Source organism: Macrobrachium rosenbergii, chromosome 19, assembly GCF_040412425.1.
Source record: "Macrobrachium rosenbergii isolate ZJJX-2024 chromosome 19, ASM4041242v1, whole genome shotgun sequence".
NCBI lineage: Eukaryota > Metazoa > Arthropoda > Malacostraca > Decapoda > Palaemonidae > Macrobrachium > Macrobrachium rosenbergii.
The window spans coordinates 21,440,056-21,455,214 of record NC_089759.1 but is presented as its reverse complement, the minus strand read 5'-3'; the positions used below and the strand labels follow the sequence as shown (position 1 = coordinate 21,455,214).

Genomic DNA, 15,159 nt, shown 5'->3' with positions numbered 1-15,159 from the left:
TTATAATCAGGGCACTTTATTTTTAATCAGGCCCCATGCGTGATAATTAATCGTTAGCCAAACGTAATACCTGGGTTACATTTTTCATAATTCAGTTTGATTTACCTTCTCAATAGAGACAAGACTCTTCATTGTTTATGCATTTATTTACAAAACAGTTAAAAACATAAACCTTAGCACAGAACTCAGAGTTAGCATTTTGATAACAGTATGAATGGACTGATTTTCTGTGTTTGAAAGTAATTTAAAAATGATGTTTATTTTCCCAGCCCATCAGTCATAACAGACTTTAACCGGGAGTAACAATATAAATGTTTCGTGTCTGAATACTGTAAAAAATATGTGAGAATTTTTCTTCATTTGGGGATTATTAATCTGTTGTGAAGTATTTGTATTTGTTAATATCTAATTATTAAGAGTACCCCTTTGGTTTTTCTACGTATGTGGCATTCATTATTGGAAATTTTAGATAAGGGTCCCATGAACTTTATTATTATTATTATTATTATAATTATTATTATTATTATTATTATTATTATTATTATTATTATTATTATTATTCACTCATGCAGGACAAGACAAGAAGATATTAACTTGCTGAGTCTTACTTTTACAGAAAATATTTTAAATAGAATTATGCTGGAAGCATGAGTTGATGTCCATGTGCCTGAAGAAACATGTCATGATATAATTCCCCCAGTAAACAGTAAACCAGGGACACATGTTACTAAGTTAAAATCACTTTACATAGACTCTCTCTCTCTCTCTCTCTCTCTCTCTCTCTCTCTCTCTCTCTCTCTCTCTCTCTCTCTCTCTCTCTCTCTCTGTCTGCTAACGTAATCAGTAAATTAGGTACAGTGTTCAGTCGAATCTTCGTGGTAGCAGCCATCCTAGGAAATATCTAGTTGCCAGCCTCATCTTTCTGAGATTAGGAAGATTAACACACACTGGAATTGCTTCTTCGATATAGAATAGCACACACACATACACACACACCGCATTCGGGTCGTTTCGGCCGTAAGCACGTTTACGTGCAAAATGGGCGCCGTGTCTAGTACCAGCCCCTTGGGGATGCACGTAAAACATGAAATAATAATGGTAAATACCATAAACATAACGTCTTACATTGTTTTGGATGTTACGGCCTAAAGTGACTTACTGTACGGCCGAAACGACCAGGACCGCACACACTCATGTATATATATATATATATATATATATATATATATATATATATATATATATATATATATATATATATATATATATGAACGTATTTTCAAATTGAATTACATTTGGTTTCTATAAGCTTATATGACTGTAGAATCTTGGTTCCATATTTTACTTCTATTAGGAAAAAGGTTGATTTTTAAAAAAAAATTCTTGTGACAATGGTGTAACGATGACTCATTTATCAAGTCATTATGAAAAGTTCAAATTTATTTCAGCCAGTCTCATTTACCACTTATTGAATGTTTACAATGTTTCCTTTGATTATTAGCTGCCAAGATTCTTTGTCTATGTAAGGCTGTTTGTTTTTATTTATTTGTTTATTTATTTACTTTTTTTCTTTTTTTTTGCCGCGTGAGGGGAGGGGATGTGATGAAGGCGCATCCTCTTTTGAACGGTTTTCCTGAGTGTAACCCAGTAGTCTGAAGTGTCAATAAAAGAAATAATTCTCATCCTGTCATGATTTTAACGAATTTTCGGCAGCAATTCCTCACAACACCAGCCAGCAATTTTATTCGTACATATATTTTGACAGGCAAACGAGATTTCCGAATCTTACGAAACAGTATTGTATAGTATTATATCCTTATGTGCAATACGAGGACGTGAAGAACTGAACCCTTTTTCATTTGAAAATCAGGGATACGTTAGCTAATGGAAGACTGTCTACCCGTGAGTTATTGGACTACTTGAGAGAGAGAGAGAGAGAGAGAGAGAGAGAGAGAGAGAGAGAGAGAGAGAGAGAGAGAGAGAGAGAGAGAGAGACTCCAGCTCAGTGTCATTCAGTCAGTTAACTCGATGTTCAGAGTGAAGTGACACGGTACTCGCGATCCTTCCTTGATTAGCCTAGTCCTCGCTTGGCAGCACCGCTGTCGCGCCGAAAGAATAGTATTTCATTTTTAACACCTAAAAGAGGGCTTGTGTTTTCCTGATTCCCAGAGACGTATGTCTAAAATACTAAGGGACATCATGCGCTGAAAAGCGACACTGAAAGACGGTGAGTTTCTTTTGACTGAAATTGTGAATTAGAACAATTTCGGCTTCGAAAGTAATTTTGAACTTTATTCGCGACTTCTTCGTCTTCATTTTCATTTGCTTTATATATAATCTATTTAAAACTCTTGAGATCATTTGCGGGAACGACTTTTTTTTATACAGTGAGAAAATAAATTAGTTTTCACATGTACACCGAATGTCATTGCAAAATCGACATGTTAGCCCGGGAAATTTACAGGTATATGACAATACCTCCGTGAGGGAGAACGATAAAGATTTCCAGTTAAATGTAGCGATAATAACGTTAAGTAAATCAACATAGTATTTTTTACACAAATAAGGATACATAATGATGTGCTATTTGTGATTAAACTGTAGAGGTTCTTTATTCTCAAATGCATAGTTACCTTCAAAGAAACACTGCAGCATGACAGGTGGACTCAAGGGTTGCTACAAAGTTTTAGTAAATTTAGACGATTTATAATAATTTTAATAAAAATAATATAATTTTACCTTTAAAGGATTCCAAACCAGGAATATGGAAGCCTGAAATATGTGACTGAGGTGTTCTTCGTTTTCAATATCGGCTGAAATTTATAGCCCGTCAGCGATATGGGAGACGAGACTCTTGATCTCTGGTCAGTCAGATGATTGAATCTATTGTGCTTTTTTTTATTAGTTATATCGCGTTTCTTTGGGTACGATGTCCATAGGGACCAAGTCAGATTTCGTCGTTATCCCTGTGGTTACAACGAAGCAATTTGTCGTAATGGCTGTTCGTTCTTGAAAGTTATTGGACTCGGGTTGAAGTTATATAATTTTCCGAAACTGATCCATATTTTTTATTTGTATATATTTGTTCGTTTGCACGGTTATCTTAATTGGCTTTTTCTCTATGTTTTCCGTTTTTCTCTCCCCATACTGTTCTATGGACCGTTGTTTCGCCATTTAAAAACCTTTTAAGCTTAAAATAACCATTCTAATAATAACAGCAGTAATAGGAATTGGTTTTAAATGCGTATTAAATCCATAACATTTTTAATCTAGCAACATTTCCACTCCTTTTCGAGTCATTTCTGAGTTACGGTGAGACATTAAGAGAGCTGACTCTTCCTTCTAACAATCTGAGGATAACTTGTCTCGAAATGTAACTAAAAACAAAGATTTTTTTTTTATTTTATTCGCATCATAATCATTGTAATAATAATAATAATTTATTCATCATCATTATTATTATTACGATTTTATTTGAGAATTATTCATCAAAAACTGACGAAATTAAACCTTCACATCATCCTGCGAGCCCTCGTTCGTCCGTATCTTTCGTGACATCTGTGCGAGCAGTTACTGGAGTGCCATGATCGCAGCGGATTTCAGCACCTCGACGACTTTGCGATATGGCGGTCAGTGTCAATCGTCCAAGGTCGGGGTTACTGGAGGGATAAAATCTATTTATCTTCTCTTTGAAGCGACTCTGTGGAACAGGAGGAGCTAAGACCCGAATCGGCGACACAATGTTCGGCGTTTTGACTTTTGCAAAATGTAATAAGTTATATTATTTAGGTAGTAGACCCTCTTTCAAACATGTAGTGTTGATTGATTGATTCACCTGTGGCTATCAAAACTGGCGTCACAACATCTAGGTTACTGACGCCGATGTAGTATTGAAGGAGATAGCTGCATCAGCTGCATTCGATTTATATAGACTTTTCTCTATCTTTCTGATAATTGATTTTCCAGGGTTACTGCATTCTGCCAGTAACTCGCCGATGTTTATCATTCCTGGAGAGGAAAGCAATTAAAAATCAGATTCAGAAACGAAACTACCCTGATTTGCATCTGCTTTCCTCTCCAAGACCGACAAACATCGGCGAGTTACTGGCAGAATGCAGTAACCCGGAAAAACCAGCTGTCAGAAAGACAGAGAAAGCTCTATATTAACTGAATGCAGATGATGCAGCTATCGCCTTCAATACTATATGTTATTATTGCATATTTTGAAAATAAGTATATATTATTGTTATATATTAGAAATAAGTAAACAAATAAACTGAATATGTGGGTAATTACATAGTAGTTGAGAACTGCGTCAGACAAGACGTAAGTGGCTACGACGCTTTTAGGGAACAATTACTGGGCCTCGCAAAGTCTGCTCATTCATTTAGTTATTTTTTTTACCTATACACTTATTTATTTACTTTTGTGGGGGTGAGGGACATAGTTGCTAAAGAGCATTCATTTTTACTGCAGGTCAAAATCGTTCATTACCTGTCTAAGCAGTGTTCAGCTTCACGAGAATCATCCTTGGCAGGAATTCTATTTTAGTATCATATGCGCATAAGAAATTCCAAAGATCCACTTTTCATTTTAGCGGCACTGAAATACTATGAGTAAATCATCTAAGGCCCCAACAAGTTTAAAAATTAACGGTAAATTAGCTAAGATAATTTAATGTTTTAAGAGATTTTGAAGAAATAACACAAAGAAAAGCGAGAAACTGATAAGAACGGTTTCGTAAGCGACGGATACAAATTTCGTGCATTGTGTAACCTAGCGCCCGTTGGTGCTTCAGAAGGCTAAATTTGATAATGTGCACAGTATACTCTAATATATCTTCCGAGAACAACACAGCCTTTCATGAAGTGTTTTGTTAATATAGTTTTATGAAGGAATACAGCATAACAGCGTGCGAGTTCCCCCATCACCCGCCCCCCCACCTCTCTCTCTCTCTCTATATATATATATGTGTGAGCGCGCGCGCACGCGCGTGCTTGTGTGGCAAGGAAAATGTTTCACGGTTTTATACAGAAATATAAATTTTAAACCAGACTTTGAATTTACAAAATCGATTAACTTATTGACCTAGAGTAATATCAAATAAACCTCCATGCAATTGTAGGTTTATTAAGGGTGATTACTAGCGAATTTCGAGCGTGATTTATTTGTAGACATATGGGATAAAAAAAAGGGAGCAGTGTTGTATATATATTTTTTAATGATAATAATTAATCATGTTGTATATTTTTAATGATAATAATTAATCATGAAACCTATGACATCACGCATAAGCTTTTTCTTAATGGAAATAATCCGAATTTAGCTAATTTATCACATTATTGACCTCAGATAGTATGGGTAAGAAAAGGTAGACTTGTTAAGTTTAAAAAAAGTCAGTTACCTCTGATTTCTTAATCTACTTTAACTAACCATTTTACAATCTTTGGATGATAGATTCTCCTTATAAAATCTTGTATATCTTAAACTGTAATTAGCAACGTAATTGACCTGCTTCTTGTTCTTTATTACAGATTACGACCTGCATTTCAGTTAGAAGTGAAGAACTCGTACTAAGTGCTCTCTTCTAAACTGGACGATGAGTACCCGACGTCAGCTTTCCTGGCGGGCTCGCCAGGGAAGCCAGAGGCTGAAGGAGGGGTCGCGAAGAGCAGCCGTGAACTGCTGGGGAGACTTCACCAACCCGAGGCTTGTCCCTATCAAAGTGGTCTTCTTTATTATCATGGGAGGTGAGGCGTCATTTAATGCGTGCAGTTAGTGCTGTCACTGTTGCTGTGCAACATGTCTCAATTTAATACAAGTCTCAATTTGTTTTTATTCTATAGACTCATGACAACAATGTGAATCTACTTTTCGCATAAATCATCAAAAGGGATTTTATGATGACTTTTCAAATATCAGTTTTCTTACTGGCTTTCAGCTGAAAAGCCTTCAATCCTCAGGCAGTAACGTTTTCAACAACTAAAAAATTCAACTTTCTTTCTCAATTCGATGACAGTGGATTCATTGCTTGTTCCGATAAGAACAAAAAGGCAACTTTTTATCTCTCACCTTACTGACCTCTCACTGATTCCAGCGTTCCTGATATTCCTGCCTTTTATCTCTCTCTTCCCATGTCCTCGCCACATTCTCTGGATGTGGAATCTATGTCAGGGGTTATCAACCTTTCCAAGATGAGAGCGCCGCTATAATCTTAGAAACTATAAAGTAATTCAAATAAATCCCACAAAAACATCGAATTACTTGCGCAGGGTATTTGCAAATACAACTCGCACAACTCAAGATATTTTGAACAAAAGATTCACTTCGGAAATTATTAGAGATTCTTAAGAAAATTTACATTACACGTCTCATTCAGTAAAGTAGATATTTTTACCTATGAAAATAATATATTGAACTTCCCATTAAACAGCTTTCTCTCTCTGTAGAGCATGCTAAGGTCGGCTCCAATAGTTTTTTTACATGACAGTACGTCTGACCAAGGTCTTAAAGTTATTCTTTAGGCCTTATGTCTGACAAACTTACTCGGGAGCAGCCTCGTGACACCAGTCAGGCCATTACTTCCCACATTCACTCGCCATGCAGCGTTCAATGACTGTTTTACTCTTCCTCCAGCTTATGGAATTATTTTCCTGCTTCCAGTTTCAGTTATTCTTTCAGGAGCCCTAGTAATATTAGCCTTTTCTTTTTCTCGTTTTCCTCGCCTCGTCTGGGGAAGGTTACCAGTTTGCCTACCCCATCGGCCTTTGTAGTAAAAGATATGTACCTCTCTTTCCTCGGAGATTAGTAGGAGGGCACTTCCCTTGAACATCTTGTCTCAAAAATATAGACGTTCTTTAAAATTTTAGCTTAGCATATTAAGACATTTTTCTATTCATAAAGATCAACTGGAAATGGCAGTTGAATAATGAAATGACGCATCTTCAGTGTCAATAACTGATTTAATGAAAATTAATGAAATAAATATCAGGAATTTCTACCGAAAAACATCCCTACGAGGCCAGGGATCACATTTCTGCTGCGCAAGAGTGTCAGTATAATTTATTACGTAAACTTGGCGAACGCGCAAAATTGAGGACAAAATTAACACTTCCTGCTGGATAAGCTCTTGATCTGCTCTGTGGAAGAGCAGCCGTTCAACATCTCTTTGTTTTGAGCTTCTGTTAAGCCTGGCGCCATAATTGTCAGTAACAGCAAGATTGGCTACAGTCGGGATATGTCAGTGGGAGGATGGGAGGAATGTGCGATGCACACACAGGCGATTACGGTTGCTTAACGCCCATCTGCTCACACCCATTTTTGACATCCTATCTGCCCAGGCAACGAACGACAGCTCCTCAGAGTAACTACTGTAGCTGTTTCAGCTCGATTAGCCCCTCCCTCAAACGACGGTTTCAAACGGCGTGTTCCTATTCAGACTTTAAGTTGAAGAGCTGTTACTTCGTTGATACTTAGCAGCGCATTACTTATTTAGAATAGTTACTTATTTATTCATTCCTTTATTTCATTCGTATGTCATTTCTGTCTTAGTTTTGCTCTGTTTTCCCAACTACGGACATTCTCTTCCCTAAATATTCTTTTGACGTATTCCAGGGGTTGCCTAGTGTGACTTAAAATTATGTTGATATTAGTGGTGGAAATTCAAGGTACTGGTTCAAACTTATTAAAACAACATTTTGATTTTCCTGTATTATGTTGGATTAGAAGTGCAGACGAAAGCTCAAGGATTTGGAATATAAGGAAAGTGAAGCCAGAGAAAATACAAAAATGAATAAACTCAAAACAGTACCATTCTCTCTCTCTCTCTCTCTCTCTCTCTCTCTCTCTCTCTCTCTCTCTCTCTCTCTCTCTCTCTCTCTCTCTCTGTAAATATATCCGGCAATAACTCTTAAATTGTATGAAACAACGCTGACATTTCTTAAACTGGATTGAAATATGAAGTAATGAAGTAAAATACTCTCTGCCAAGTCTTTTCTTTTTTTTTTTTTACATGGAGTAGGCTTGTGTAATAATAGTAGTTGCTGCGTAATTATTTTCGGAAAATGAACGTGTTTAGTAAAAACTGATTAAAAAAAAGTCCAGATAAATAAATAAAAAAGGCCAAAACAGTAACAAAAATAGAAAATAATTGCTTTAAAAGGCAAGAAATGTCGAAAGTGTTTGCTAAGAGGTAGCCTGTAACCTCTGTTTATTGCTGTTACAAACACATTTTCATGAACAGAGCCTCAAAAACAAGTAAACAAAACGTAAACAGACTCTTATGTTGCGAGAGACAAATAAATTTAATAGTCCAAACTAATAAATTGCAGTGTACTTTAGATGTAGCTGTCCTTACGTCTTGTTCTTGTGAAGAACATCTGAATCATTGCCTCCAGAGCGAGGATTCTAGGGCTAATAGGTATATTACTGAGAATATAACCTAGGCAAAAATACTAGTGTCTAAACGCTTTGAAACGTAGTAGAAGCATAAACGACAACAAAAACGAGAAAGGAGGAGAAGGTATTCGGTAGAATACAGCGTCCCATTTCTAAATGTTTCAAGTCATATTATGTTCAGGGCCTTTTCTTTAGTATCTTCGTAACAGCTGGACGCCCATTGCAAAATTGCATAATTATTTCATTTGTTCGAAGGCCTTCTCGTTTTGGTCGTTTCTTTTGCCATTTATAAGATAAATTAACCATAAGCCACAGCCTTAGAATACACCGTGAAGCCTGTATCCGGAAGAAGTCCCGAATAATTACCAAATATGAAATTGCCCCTTCCTGTATGCATTACCTAACTGTCCACCAGAACTCGTCCTGAGCCTTGGCTGCATTTTCATACTATCACAATAAGGGATTGCGAGACCGACAAAGCAAGCTGTAAAAGTAGAAGTAGAGAATAATATTTCAATTTCAATGGCTAGGATTATTTAGGGGAAACTAAATCATATTTACCAGTGCATTCTGACTAGACAGGTCTGAGTGGGCTGCTATGGGCACTCAGTTTTACGTAGCGGAGAAACCCAATAGAAATTTCGAATATCCATCGCTTCGAAGCAGTTACTGAGGATGGTGTTTTTCGGACACTACAGAAAATCTCGATTAAATTCCAATTTTATCCAAGAGAGGGAGGGTAGGCCTAGCTGTTTTGAATGCTCTTCAGCTATCGGAAGACAAGAGTTTGGATGCAGTCTGCTTCCAAACAGCAAGTTGCGAAGTGAAGTGCCTATGAAATTTAGAATTTTTGAGGGAAATTTACTAAGAACCAATACCAAAAGTTTACAGATTTTAGAGGCTTCTGCACTGTCATACAACCATTTCAGAATCTTGAAACCTTTCCTTTCTTTACAGAACATTGAGGATTATAGCACTACTGATTTTCAGATTCTTGTAAGAGACATGCCACAAGTATGGCATAAACCTTTTAATTTCCCTTAATAGCTCATTTGGATTTAAAGATACAATCGGAGTTCAGTTACAAACTTCTTCTAGTTCGATTGTTGTGATTTTAAGCTCAAGAACTTTGATGTAAAAATAGTTATAATGTGAACATAGTGAAATTGGACTCATTCGAATGGTACATGTAATACATTTTCAGAAAACACGATTTAAGGAGCAACTGACAGAGGACAAAAATATTTGCTTTGGTGACTGGTGCCTCTCGGATTTTAGTTTATCTAACTAGTTTGTCTTCTCAGCTAAAACCTGTCTGAAAAGTGATTTGAATATGTATATTTGGTAGTAACTGCGTTCTATGATCTCGCTATGAAATATATACCCAACTCCATTCAGAAGCATGGGACTATCTTTGACTCTGATTTAGGCTCGGACAGAAGGGTAGTTACGGTAGATAAATCGATTTTCCCTTCGGCACCTGTCGATTCTGATTCGACATCTGCAATGTCGGATGATAAGTGGATAACCTAGGCAGATCATTTTGACCTTTCGAAGCGTCTGGTTCAGTACAACAAAATGCTATTAATCATTTTTTGTTGTCGTTGTTGCTACGAGGGGAATCTTGCCCTTTTCATTTACAGTAAGATTTTATACTCAGTGGGGATTGAGGGGTGAAAGAAAAATAAATGTGGTAGTTTTAAAAGGATACTGAAGTTTTGACTTGCCCTTTTCATTTACAGTCACATTTTGTACTCGGTGGGGATTGAGGGGTGACAGAAAAATAAATATGATAGTTTTAAAAGAATACTGAAGTTTTGAAGGGCCTCGAAGTTCGTTTTGTTAATGAATATAATCAAATGCGAAAACAAAGCAAAGGGGGCCACCTCTAGTGGTCAGTTATGACTTGTCAGAAAATCTTTGAATAAGTTTCCTCTCTCTCTCTCTCTCTCTCTCTCTCTCTCTCTCTCTCTCTCTCTCTCTCTCTCTCTCTCTCTCTCACTCTCATAGTATTAACAATTACAGATGTTGCTGCGATTGCCTTTACCTCGACACCAACTAAATTCATAATGGTTTAGTGTAACATTGTCCTGAATATAACCCTACCCGTTGGCCAGTTAGACACTTAGACATATCACAAGTGATCCTTCTCTTCTATTAACAAATTGTTCCTTTTACTCGTGTTATTAACCACTGTGCTGGCTTAACTGGTCTCATTGTGGAATAAGGCAGCCCAACTCAGACGGCAGCTCAACTCAGACCCCTAAGACCTGTTATAAGTTTCAGTAACGATTTTATTTAATTTTTTGGTTTGTTTTTATCCGGTCTTGGGTCGGATAGGAAAGGAACTCAAGAATTTCGAAAGACCCAGTTGTCATCATGCTCTCAAAACAGAAAATAACTAACGCAGACCCACCAGCTCTCTTTGTCGCCTTGATTTAAACATTGTTTTCAGAAAAGCAGACTAATTTCTTGACACCATTTATAATTCTTTTTCGTTCATTTTTCTTTGCAGCAACGCAGTGCATAGCGCCATTCACCACCCCGCTGATGCGCGCCCTTGGATTGAACCTGCAGGAGGTGGGTCTCATATTCACGATCGGTCCTCTCATTCCGGTCTTCGCTCCTCTGTTGGCCGGACTTATTGCCGACAAGCTTGGGAACTTCCGGGTAAGGATTCGCCCTTCTCTTCTCCGTCGTGATTATTTGAATTCTAGTCAGCTACGCCTTCTAGTTTTTCCTTTCTTTTGTTCAAGTTAACCTTCATTTCACCAGCGTATGCGTCAAATTGCTTTTATCGTCACGTCTGTGTAGTTACAGTATACGACAGGCACTAATGCACCGGATAAATAACGCTGAGACGTACTTTCCACATCTTTGAATCCTTAACCGTCGACCTCCCGACACCTTGTTCAGCTAGGTACAAGAATAATCAAGAAGTATTATGGGTCCCTATATGGGATGGCAGACAAATTTCTTGGAAAAATTCGGTAAAACTCCACCCGGATATCCCCTGCCTTTATTTTATTTTCTTCTTACGAGAGGGATATATCTCTTGAAAAGTCTTATTGCATAATACTGAAATGGAATTTGACGGCAGAGTGGTATTTTGTGATGTGAAGGGAAGAGGTGCCTTTTTATTATGAAAGGTAAAGGGCAGAACACAAAAGTGCAATCTGGAAGACAGCTAGTATTTTGTGATAAGAAGTAAGGCATGCAAAGGGCTCATTTGAATGCTGAAAAGCCATAGGAAAGAACGTACAAATGCAAACTGAAGGTGAGAAGGAAACGCCGTTTAGATTGTACTCTATGATTTGCATAGGTAGGTCTTTTCTTTTAGGATAATAATTAATCTATTTATGTATTAATTGACATAAGTTCAAATTTTGTTGCAAGATATGTTTGTTAATGGCGAATTGTTTATCTGAAGTCATTTGAAATGTTGATTCGTGGTAAATGCGATAGGAGACGCTGATGTTTGTAAATTTGCAGTCGCTAGTGAGATTGGAGAGAAACTTAGGAGGCTAATTAGACCTGGCATAAATGTTAGTAAGGAAAAAAAATTGTCTCAAAATGAAAGCCCCATGATGGAGATGCAGTGTCTGTCGGGAATATAGAGATGACAGATTGTTTATGAGGCAAAAGGTGTTGAACTCGGTGACTGACTTTTTAAAGAATTATCGATGTTGTAATATTTGATATACGCCTTGTCCTTCAAATTACATGCCTGATAATTATTCAAGTATTTTCCAAGATTCTAATACGCTTCTTGCAGAATTATTCCCTTATATTAGGAGATAATATATTTCGGACTTTAATTTGTCCCCTGCACTTTCTAATCTATTTCCTAGGTATGTTTGTAAAGATATTGATTCTTTTACACGTCAGTAGATTCTCTATGGAATTAAATATCATCTTCATTGTTCAGTGAATTTCGGTCTAGTGTTTATTCGGTAACTTATCAACTCTTCTCTTTCCCTCAAGGGAGTTCTGGTTTTCACCGTAGCCATGAGCGGGCTGGTGGCCCTTATCAACGTCACGATTCCACCCGCAAGAACCAACCCCACGTATTCCGACACGTTAACCTTAGGTCTAACGTGTGAGGGAGAAGACTTCATTCTCACACCTCCGAAACCCAAGAAAGAAGAAGACAGGTGCGTCTTCTATAACCGGACGCTGACGGCTCCAATGATCGAGGCCGAAAACTGCGGCTACATTTGCCCAGAGCCTGTCGCGGAATACCCTCCTCTCATGTTTAAGAAGGTCAAGAAAGCAAAGATCGTCACTACTGTCAATTCGACCTTGTATCACCTTTGCGATATACAAGATGGGAAGAAGAACAGCCGCTTCGTTCAGAAATGCTTCCGGGTGAATCTCAATAAGTCTATGGCGCACGAAGATTTGCCCAAGAATTTCAGCCTGCACAACGTGGAGATGCGTCTAGAGGAGGTAGCCCACAAGAAGCCCCATTTCGTCCTAATCAGCGCCCCCATGGACGCCAAGTATGGCCAGAAGCTACACTGCGTTACGGGCGAGGTGCCCAAGAAGATATTCGTCCCGAAACTCGTCATATCAGAGCAAAGTTTCAACGCCGAGGAAGGGGGCAAGCTGGTGAAGTGCATCTTCCACTGCAGCGTTGAAATCCCCCACAACCTGACCTGTCAGAACCGGCCGTTGAGCATCGAGCACGACGTCGCTCTCAGCTTCTGGCTCTTCGTGAGTGTCAAGCTGGTCATGAAGTTCCTCATCGGGCTCTCCTACACGCTCTTCGAAGTGGCCGTGGTGGCCATCCTGAAGGAGTTCGGCCACGACTACGGGCTGCAGAGGATATACGGCTCGGTCGGGGGAATGGTCTTCGCCCCTCTGTCGGGCTTCTTCATTGACTTGTTTGGGGACGGCGAACACTACACAGACTACTAGTGAGCACCCAGTTATTATTATTACTATTATTATTATTATTATTATTATTATTATTATTATTAGTAGTAGTAGTAGTAGTAGTAGTAGTCGAAGTAGTAGGCTACATAGATACGCTATAGCATCAGTATATGCCACAACAACCAAAACATTGGTGCATGAAACATTACATAAGATTAAGATAAACAATACTTTAACAGTCAATTATTTTCTTGTCCATTCATCTATTATTTACTTATTTATTTCCTCACACGTCTCTCCCCCAAAACAGCGTGATCTTCATCTTCTACTGCGCCCTGAAGATCCTATGCGCACTGATGCTGGTCAAGCTTGACTTGAGATTCAAGGTGCCAGCGAGGAGCATCTGTGAGAATATTGGTAACATTTTTACCAACTTCGAAGTGGTGCTTCTCATCCTGGTGGTCTTTATTTCTGGTTAGTTCATTGCGGATGTATATGTTTTGGAAAGGAGAGAAACGAAAATTATATATATATATATATATATATATATATATATATATATATATATATATATATATATATATATATATATATATATATATATATATATATATATATATATATATATATATATATATATATATACATACACACACACAATTGTATGCTAAATATAGGAAAATGGAAAATGTAAATGCTTCAAAAAATGCTCTACTGGTTCGGCCGCTATTGAGGAGGTCCATTGGTGGGCGAAACTGTCGAGCATTTTTTAGCCATTTAAATTTCTATTTTCCTGTATGAATACAATATATATATATATATATATATATATATATATATATATATATATATATATATATATATATATAATGCACAATATGCTTCACAACCTGAATATTTTCAAAAACTTTGATTCTTTACATATCTGACAGCTCGACATTTTTGAAGTAAACTGCAATTGCATCAAGCATTTTTTTTTAACTAAATACTTTTTTTATCAAAGTACAGACTGACTTTTATGTATAGTCAATACTTCTATACTAAGCAATCTGATTTTTCAAGGACTTGCTTAATTTATGAACGTAAGAACTTGGTTTTTAAAAGAACTTCTAGCTATTTTTTATACTCTACAGACGTTACGACTTGATTTTCAACCTTTTTGTTCTTTTATTTCTTGATAATCCCCCGCGTTTTGTTCTGAAGTACTTGCAGTATTCAAAACCTTAACCCGGCTTTTTTTCAATGTAAATTTCTTCGGTATTTCAATGAATAACAACCCAACTCCCGAAAGATCAATGTAGGACTGACAGTAATCTTGTCGTAGGTGTAGCTAATGATTAAAAAATAATTTCCCAATTTCTTATCTTCTTTTTGTGTTAGTTTGTAAATATCCCGAAACAGCAAGTCTCTCTCTCTCTCTCTCTCTCTCTCTCTCTCTCTCTCTCTCTCTCTCTCTCTCTCTCTCTCTGTGGCTGGGATGTACGCAATCTGGGCTCTCCTTCAAAAGCATTGTGCCTCTATTGACTAAAACATTTTATTTGTGTATGTTGTTCAATCGATTGTAATGTGTTGCAGCTGGCGTGGAGAGAGAGAGAGAGAGAGAGAGAGAGAGAGAGAGAGAGAGAGAGAGAGAGAGAGAGAAAGAAGATAAGTTTTAAAGTAATCAATTACAGGATAACCTCGATGAGGTGCTCATCACTCCATAATGTTCTTGGTATTCAGTCGACTATTGTGGGTCACAGATAGTGTGTGTGTGTGTGTGGAGAGAGAGAGAGAGAGAGAGAGAGAGAGAGAGAGAGAGAGAGAGAGAGAGAGAGAGAGAGAGAGAGAGAGAAGGGGTAAAAAATAACAGACGTGACCGATCGTTGCTCCGTCAGATCTGAC

The 15,159-nt window shown here is 37.5% G+C and overlaps 1 protein-coding gene across 2 annotated transcripts in view; it reads left to right on the top strand.

Moving 5' to 3' along the window:
* The window catches only part of LOC136848722 (uncharacterized), an 85,147-nt gene that overhangs the window by 46,415 nt on the left and 23,573 nt on the right, over nucleotides 1-15,159 (top strand). The window contains exons 1-5 of one of the 2 annotated variants that reach the window (XM_067121243.1): nucleotides 2,008-2,227; nucleotides 5,535-5,750; nucleotides 10,913-11,067; nucleotides 12,382-13,316; nucleotides 13,586-13,749. In XM_067121243.1, the coding sequence (XP_066977344.1) occupies nucleotides 5,600-5,750; nucleotides 10,913-11,067; nucleotides 12,382-13,316; nucleotides 13,586-13,749 (1,405 nt within the window). In that variant the 5' untranslated portion in view covers nucleotides 2,008-2,227; nucleotides 5,535-5,599. Of the gene's footprint in view, nucleotides 1-2,007; nucleotides 2,228-5,534; nucleotides 5,751-10,912; nucleotides 11,068-12,381; nucleotides 13,317-13,585; nucleotides 13,750-15,159 lie in introns of those variants that run through there. The other variant, XM_067121244.1, reaches the window with a different exon arrangement.